Here is an 8,705-nt window from a genome sequence, read left to right as displayed (position 1 = left end):
TTTTTTGCGGTACGCGGGCCTCTCACTTTTGTGGCCTCTCCCGTTGCGGAGCACAGGCTCCAGACATGCAGGCTCAGCGGCCATGGCTCCCGGGCCCAGCCGCTCCACGGCATGTGGGATCTTCCCGGACCAGGGCACGAAACTCGTATCCCCTGTATCGGCAGGTGGACTCTCAACCACTGTGCCACCAGGGAAGCCCTGTCTCTTTTTAATGTCCCTTTTTCTCCAGGCAGCTGCTCCCAACCCCAGCCCCTCTGCTGCCTTGGAATGGATCACCACTGCAGGAGAGGAAGCTGCTACTGTGATGAATTCTGCCATGTGGTACCAGACCACTGCCTGGATCACCATGCCCTCTGCAACACTGGTAACTTACATGCAGGCTCCGTTCCACCCCCAGCAGAGCTGTATGCTGTGACTGACAGAGGCAAGCCCCTTGCATGTATTTTAGGCCAAGGCCAGAGTGTGGACTGGATGGTTTCTAAGGTCCCTGACATTCCCAGGATCCTGGCATTCTGTCCATTTCATATCAAAAGTGCCTACACATTCCTCCCCTCTTTCTTTCCCCACTGCTCCTTGCCACCTGCTGCTCCCCTCTGAGCCACTTTTGCAGGAGAGGTTCAGCTGTTAGTGACTGGGGAATAGGGTGGGGAAATAGGGTGGCTGTGTTGCACCTAACTGTCCCCGCTTCTCTTGCAGTACAGATGCCTCTTGACCTGTCCCATGTAGACTTCTGAGGGCAGACAGAAGTCTGCAGAGAGGTGCTGGGGGTATTGGGCAGCAGCAGGGGGTGTGAGGCAGGGATGAGGACAGGAGCTTTCACCTGTGTCTTTCCACTCCTCAAACTATCAGCATGGTGCTGCAGGTGGTGCTGAGGAAGGAGAACCCGCCCAAGCCCTGCCAGAAGCAATCTAGACTGGATGCAGAGCATGGTGAGTGCCCTGGAGATGCTCCTAGAAGGGGTGGCTGGCAACCTGCTCCTGCCTCCCTGGCCTCCAAGCCCCAAAATCAAGGAGCAATTACCAAGGGGGGCAAAGAGCCTGAGCTGGTCGCAGCACTGTTGCAGCCATGGTTTTAGGGTAGAAGCCAGGGTTCCTGCCCAAGAACACTGACACTGAATTTCATATAATTCTCATGTGTCATGAAGTAATATTCTTCTTTTGACTTTTTTCAACCGTATAAAAATGTAAAAAACATTCTTAACTTGTGATCTATACCAAAAACCGGCAGCAAGACAGATTTGGTCCACAGACTGTGGTTTGCTGCTCTCTGCCCTAAATCATCCTCTGTTCTTTATTTTCCTGTTGTGTCCCGGCTTCAGCCCTGACCTGTCCAGCTCTCTGCGCAGCACTGGAGGAGAGCCCTCAGCCCCCACCCTAGCATATTACAGCGTTGGGCAGAAAGAAATGCAGTATAGCGCGATGGAAAGAGTTTGGGCTTGGGAGCCAGATAGACCTGGGTTCAAATCCTGGCTGACCTCAAGCCTTCAGTCTTCTGAGCCTTTTCGAGCCTCCCTTTCTTCATCTGTGTCCTAGAGCTTGCCTTGTAGGGCCGTTGTGGAAGGGCCTGGTTCTTGGTGGATGAACAAGAGAGAGCGGTTATTTGGGGAAATGTAAATAAGCTGGAGAGGGAACAGGCCTTCGCTTACTGCTCACTTAGGTCTGGCAGCTTCTCCAAACCAGCCCCTCTCCATTTCCATGAAGGGACTCAAGAAGACAGCCTGACGCCTCCCTGAAGCTCCTCCCCCACTCGGTGCCAGCGGGGCCCTGGAACAAAGCTCAGCCTCCCCTCCTGGGGCCATGATCACTGGGCCCAAGGGTGCTTGTCTCCCAGCTGCCACCCTGTGTGCTTCCCCATTGGTTCAACCAGAGGAAAAACGGAAACCTGCTGTTGTCGTAAACACTGTTAAATGTGCATCGAATCAGCCATACAAACTATAAGACAGAAATTTGGCTCACAGTATTTATTGTTTGGTGATGGTTACACTGAATATAGCAAACATTTCTTGAAAGTAGAAAGTAAGAACCTAGCGGCCCTGTGGCTAAGTAATTCTTGCCCCTCTTCTCAGTGTTCCTTCCTGGGCTCCATAGTACTGCCTGTAAGTCCTGAAATAGCCTGGCCTGAGCCCTGTGGCCTCTTGCCCACCCCCTTCTCTTCCCACTGTGACAGGAGGGGCAGGGTACCTTCCTCTGGTGTGCCGGGGGCCGCCTCCCTGGGGTCTCCTCGTGTGCAGGATTTCAGAGCACTAGAAAAATGATGCCAGGGGCTTTAGGGTCTGCCAAGCCCATCCTTTCCTCCCAAATTTGCTCTTCCTCCTGTCCTGTGCATGGTTCCCTGTCCTCCAGCCTCCTGGACTCTAAACCTCAGGGTCATCTTTTACTTCTCTCTGCCCCTGGTCTTCTTCTGCAAGGTGCCAAGTCTTTCTAGTTCTGCTTCACAACACAGTTCACATCTGCCCCCTTTACGTCCCACTGCCGAAGTCCTAGGTCACAGCCTCACAGTCCTGGTCCTCTTGCCCTAACTGGTCTCAACCCACGTTGTACCACATTGTACTGCCCCAAGCAGAGATCTGGTTCTGCCAGTTTTCCATTCAGAAACCACCACTGGCTTCCCACTGTCTCTAGAATAAGGCTAACCTCCCATGCATGGCATGCAAAATCCACCACACAGCCCCAAGGCACATTTCTGACTTTATCTCCTGCTAGCCTCGGGGAGAGACAGCCCCACTGTCTACCTCCTACCTGGAGGTAGGAGTGGGGAAAGCCCCACTCCTACCTCCAGAGCCTGAGATCTCCCTTGCCAGGAAGAGTTTTTCAGGTGAGGCTCTGTGGGATGTGGCCTCTCCAGCTGGGATCATCCTGTGGGCCTCATAGAGAGCCCAAAGATGCTGATTTGTGGGCTCTTTCCTCTTCTTGGGTCAGTGCTCATTCTCCTTCCAAATGCCCAGAAACTCCATCTCCTCCTTCACTTGTCTCTCCTATATTATCCCCCATCCCAACCAGGGTCCCCATAGATGTTCCAGTACTGGCACAGATTCCTCTCTAGTCAAGTGTACAGGTGTGTGCACATGTGCATGCAAATTTTATTTCTACCTGGCTCTCCATCCTCCCTCCCTGTGTCCTTCAAACATCTTCCCTGTGAAAGTCATTTCCCTGGCAGCGGCATACCACCTGGGCAAAGCCCTGAGAAAGCAGAGGGCTTCCTGTAATGTAAGTTAGAATCACAGTTTTAACAGGTAATTCTTTTAATCCACAAGAATGTCTAAAATTAAAAGAACCTGTGGTACCAAGTGTTGATGAGAATGTGGAGCAACTGGAACTCTCATACATTGCTGGTATAGTATAAGGGGGCACAATCAATTTGGAAAACTCTTTGATGCTGTATACTGAAGATAAACACATGACCCAGCAATTCCACTCCTGGATATATATATATATATATATATATACCCAAGACATATACAAGAATGCTGATAGCAGTGTTATTCAGAATAGTGAAAGACTAGAAATAATCCAAATGTCCATCATTAGGAAAGTAGATAAATAAATTGTGGTATATTTATACAATGGAATACTACCTAACAATAAAAAAAGAATGAAGTGCCACTATATACAACAAAATGGGTGAGTCTTGCAGGCATAATGTTAAGAGAAAAAAGCCAGATATAAGAAATTATATATGCATAATCCCATTTATATGAAGTTCAAAAATAGGCAGAACCAGTCTATGGTGATAGAGGTGGGAATGGTGGTCCTTGGAGGGATACTGACTGGAAGTGAACACAAGGGAACCTGTTGAGATGCTGAAAGTGTCCTATATCTTGATCTGAGTGGTGAATACATCCTGGGTGTAAGCACATGTAAAAATTCATCAAGCAGTATACTACTTGAGGTTGACATAGTTAACTATATGTTGGTTGTACCCTAATAAAAGAAATGAAAGAAGAGAGGGCTCCCTGGAGGTTTCTATGCTACAACCCAAGGAAATAGGGGCTAGGGTATGGAGGGGTCCATTCTCAGGGCTTTGCAAACTTAAATGATTCCCACCATCTCTCCTTATCTACACATTTTGAATCTGTGGGGACCCACTCAGACCCCCAGAGTTGGTATAAAGATTATTTTAAAGAGGAAACATTTGACCTACAGAAGATGCAGAAAGAAATGTTATCTGAACTTCCCTTATCTGACTAAAACAGAGCCTTCTAAAAATACAGCTGCCATAAATCTCCCTCCAAGGGATTTTCCAGCCAGTTTTAGCTGCCATGGAGACAGACTGCCAATAGAACCTTCCATATTTTCCCACAGAGGTCCTAAGCCCCATGCCTTTGTTAAGTGTGGTGTAGAAACCTTTGTCTCTGGTTATTCAGTGAGTTACTCATTACTAAGCAGCTCCCTGGTGCATGTGTAAACAAACTCTGTCTTTTCTCCTGTTCATCTGTCTTTTCTTAGTTAAGCTGCAGGCCTCCAGTCACTGGACCCAGGTTGGAAGAGGAAAAAGTTTTTCCTCCCAACAAACACAGACCCAAATGGCGCTGGTGACAACTCCATCCTTCCATTTGTTCAGGCTGAGAAGTCTGTAGTTTTCTTGACTTTTCTCTTCCTTTGACAGCCCACACCGATCTGGTAGGAAGTCATGTTGGCTCTACTTTCAAAATATATCCAGAATCCGACCAACTCCAACCTCCTCTGGTACCACTATGGTCACCCTCCTCTCTTACCTGGACTAGGGCAAAAGCCTCCCAACTATTCCAGTTTCTATTCCAGCCCACAGCTGCCAGAGTGGTCCTTCTAAAACCCAAGTTAGAACCCATCACTCCTCCGCTCAAAACTCCCCAGGGGCTGCTCCCACCTCACTCCAAGAACCCAGCGCCCAAGGCTGGCAAGGCCCTTTGTCACCTATGCCTTATCACCCTGCTCCCCTGCCCCGCAACTCTGCCCTCTCACAGTGGCTCCAGCCACACGCCCTCTTTTGTGCTTCTTGAACTAGGTCCTGCCTTAGGTCTCTGGATCTTTCTCTAGCAGTTCTGCTGCCTGGAGTGTTCTTCCCCACGTATCCACTTGGCCTACTTTCTCACCAGCTTGGAGTCATTGCTCAGATCCCATGGTGCTATTTAATACTTTAATCTGTCCCTCACCTCTCCACGCCACACACACCAGGTTCTTCTTACTTGTCTTTTTTTTTTTCTTTTTTCCATAATATTTATCCCTATATCATTCACTTATTAATGTTTGCCGTCTCCTTTCACTGGGAAGTTAGTTCCATGAGGGCAGGGATCTGTTTTACTCAGTGATGTATCCTGGGTGCCTAGAACAGTATCTGGCATCTAGTAGGTGCTCCATATATGTCTGCTAAATTAATAAAACTAGCCTCCTATGTTCATTCAGGGTGAGAGCTGAGTTGGGCTGAACAAAATGTTCTGGATAAGACTATTATGCCCCCAGGGCCAACAGTCATGTGTCCAGGCTTGGAAATTTCCCCAGATACAGGAGAAGATGGACCAGACAAAATTCAGCAAAACCCAGGAAAGCACTCAGCCAGGTTTCCCTTCTAGCAGGTTCCTGGTTAGCTCTCATCGTAGACAACTGGGCTAGAGCTGAGCTGTTGATCACTTAAAGGATGAAAAGAGAAAGGAAATGGAGAAGGGAAGTCTGTGGTGGGAGTGCAAGGGCACCTGGAGTACCTCGGTCTGTAGATTAAGCCACTGGCCGCTAGAATGAGGAAGTCCCTTTCCCCTCTAGGGTGGGGCAGACAGGTGGGCCAGGAGGGGAGGGAGGCGGCTCAAAGGATTTGCATTCTTTCTGGATTTCTCCTCTGTCTTCTCAAGGGTGAAGAGTCACACCAGATCACTCATTACTAGATCGGGTCAAACAGAATTCAGGTCACTGCTATGGCCCTGGGGCCTCCTCTCTCCACCTACCCACCCCCCAAGGGGAAATCCATTCTCCCATTCTATAAAGTGAAGGACTGAGGTTGAATGGGAGGGTGGAAGGGCTCAGCCTGGCAGGAGTACTATACGGATTAACAGTGTGGTTGGAACTGGGGTCCAAGATTCCTGACCCCAAGTACTGGGCTGTGTCCCAGACGGACCCCTCAGTCTCCTCTCATAGAGTCTTCCTCCCCTCATCCCACCCCCGTGCCCTAGAATGACTCCCTTCTCCTTCCAGGCCATAGAGCCCTTTATCCCAATGGAGGGTGAAGTTCTAGAAGACAGTGGCTCACACCAAATGCAGAACCTCAGACTTCATGGCCAAGAGGACCTCAGAGGTCTTATTGACAGAGGCCCAGAGAAGGCAAATAACTTGTCCAAGATCACACAGAGCTCTTGGGCCACTACCAAGGAAGGAGCTGGAAACAGAACCTAGACCTTTTTTTTTTTTTTAATTTATTTATTTTTGGCTTCGTTGGGTCTTCGTTGCTGTACGCGGGCTTTCTCTATTTGCAGTGAGCTGGGGCTACTCTTCGTTGTGGTGCACGGGCTTCTCACTGCAGTGGCTTCTCTTGTTGCGGAGCACAGGCTCTAGGTGCGCGGGCTTCAGTAGTTGTGGCATGAGGGCTCAGTAGCCCTGGCTCGCGGGCTCTAGAGCGCAGGCTCAGTAGTTGTGGCACACGGGCTTAGTTGCTACGCGGCATGTGGGATCTTCCCGTACCAGGGCTCGAACCTGTGCTCCCTGCATTGGCAGGCGGATTCTTAACTACTGTACCACCAGGGAAGTCCCAAACCTAGACCTTCTGATTCCACTTTAAATTTCCTTCCAGCTGTGAGATTTTGTGATTTTTTTGACACCTGTTCAGCAAGCTTTCCTTTACTCTGGAGCTGCTTTCATCACAAAACTCTTGCCCTGAAATCCCCAAGATACCTTGTCTGGCCACTGGCTGTGGCCATAACAGCTTATGTCCTTGGCCCTTTGAGGGGATAAGATTCTTCACTAGGGCATTTGGAAATACATTCTACAACCTCATTCCCCGTCTTGTGGCCAAATCCCCAAGGTTCCCTAAGTAATCACCCTCAGTGTCCCTCCTCCCAGGCCTGGAGACTCAGACCAGCACACTTACACTTTCCCTTCTCCCAGCTGTGCTCTTCCTACCCCACACCTCCAGTCTGGCCCAAGACCTGATCCTGCCTCTGGCTGGGATGCAGGATCACAGGATGTAAAGATGGAAGGATGTTAGGGATCAGAGTCCTGCTCCACACTGGAGAGCTGTCTCCTGCAGACCTCAGGGGGCTGTTCCTTCTCTCTGTTGCTTGAGGATCTGAGTGGACATCAGGGCCTTCACCCATTTATTGAGCACCTAAAATGTATATGTTTTCAACAAGCACCAAGTATGTAGCAGGCACTGTTAGAGCCTTTTTATCTCATGTAAGCCTCATGAAACAGCCCAGTGAGGTAAGGATTATGCCCATTTTACAGATCAGGAGGTTGAGGTTCAGAAAGTTCTTCAATTTGCCCTAGATTATAGAGCTAGTAAGTTTAGAATTAGGAATAAAACCCATGTTTCTCTAACTAGAAGTCAAAGCCCCATGCACAAGGGGAGAGGGAGCGGGGAAAGGCTGTGGGAAGGGGGAAATGTGTGTGAAACCCCATCTTCCATGGCCTCCCTGCCTACAGGACCCAGGGGATGAATATCACTGTGGAAATGATTCCATATCTTCAAACCAAACTTCAGAGAGGGCGGTGTCAGTGGGCAAGGGGGGCAGGAGGGTTAGCTCCTTGTCAGCCCTGACACACAACCTGCCAGCTCTCAGCCTGTGCACTTGTGATCACCTGGTTGCATCCTGGAAACTACCCAGCCACACCTAGGCAGGTGACCCGCCCCTGCTCCGCGGGTTGAGCAAGCAGGAAAAGGTGGCAGCAAGAGGCAGTGGGCAGATCTGCTGGGCAATGGTGGCTGGAGCCCCAGCTAGGATGGGCTTTCTCTGGGGCCTGGCTCTGCCCCTTTTCTTCTTCTGCTGGGTGGCTGGGGCTCCTAGGAGCTCTGCAGGTAAGGAGGCAAGAGGGTGCCTGTGGGCTTCTCCCCTGACTCTGGTTGGGAGCTTCTGTACTGCAGCCCTTTGTGGGTGAGGGTAGCTCTCTCGGGTTAGTTATCATCAACCATAAAGGTATACATGAAGTATTACTATGGCTGATAGTATGCAACGGCAGTGGGTCAGCTTAAGCACGTGGGACTCTGCAGTCCATACAAATGTGAGGTTGCTGTGGGTTTGTCTTTATGACTATGAGGGTGTGAGTACGTGGGGTGGGGAGATTGTGGGGGTCAGGGAGGTGCAGGCTGGTGATAAATCTGATTAAAGCCTAAGAATGTGGCTTGACGAGATTCTTTCTCCTCCAAGTTTATTTTCTAGCATGGATTTCCTTCAAAAACCCATTTTTGTGTGAAAAGTCTGTCACAGGCTGCTTGTGGAGGGTGGATTCTGAGAGAGGCAGGGCTTTTATGAAAGAAGAGAATGAACGTTGATCTGTAATAGGAACTGTGCGAGGCTTGTCACATGCATTATCTCTTGTAAAAATAGACTTTATTTTTTAGAGCAGTTTTAGGTTCACAGCAATATTGAGCAGAAAGTATAGAGATTCCTATGTATCTCTGCCCACCTCCCCACAGCCTCCTCTGCTATTAACATCCCTCACCAGAGAGGTACATGTATATTACGATCGAGGAAGCTACACTGACACATCATTACCATGCGTTATCTTTTTTTTTTTTTTTTAAAT

General features: G+C 49.4%; 1 protein-coding gene and 1 pseudogene across 1 annotated transcript in view; both read left to right on the top strand.

Moving 5' to 3' along the window:
* Positions 1 to 734, top strand: part of LOC103069506 (uncharacterized) — a 5,863-nt pseudogene extending 5,129 nt beyond the window's left edge.
* Positions 735 to 7,877: 7,143 nt separating this feature from the next.
* Positions 7,878 to 8,705, top strand: part of MUC20 (mucin 20, cell surface associated) — a 10,447-nt gene continuing 9,619 nt past the window's right edge. Inside the window, exon 1 of the mRNA XM_007448008.1 lies at positions 7,878 to 7,977. Coding sequence (XP_007448070.1) covers positions 7,878 to 7,977 — 100 coding nt within the window. The remainder of the gene's footprint in view (positions 7,978 to 8,705) is intronic.

Source organism: Lipotes vexillifer, unplaced genomic scaffold (assembly GCF_000442215.2).
Source record: "Lipotes vexillifer unplaced genomic scaffold, Lipotes_vexillifer_v1.1 scaffold1837, whole genome shotgun sequence".
NCBI lineage: Eukaryota > Metazoa > Chordata > Mammalia > Artiodactyla > Lipotidae > Lipotes > Lipotes vexillifer.
The sequence above is the reverse complement of the archived record's forward strand: the minus strand, read 5'-3'. Positions and strand labels throughout refer to the sequence as shown.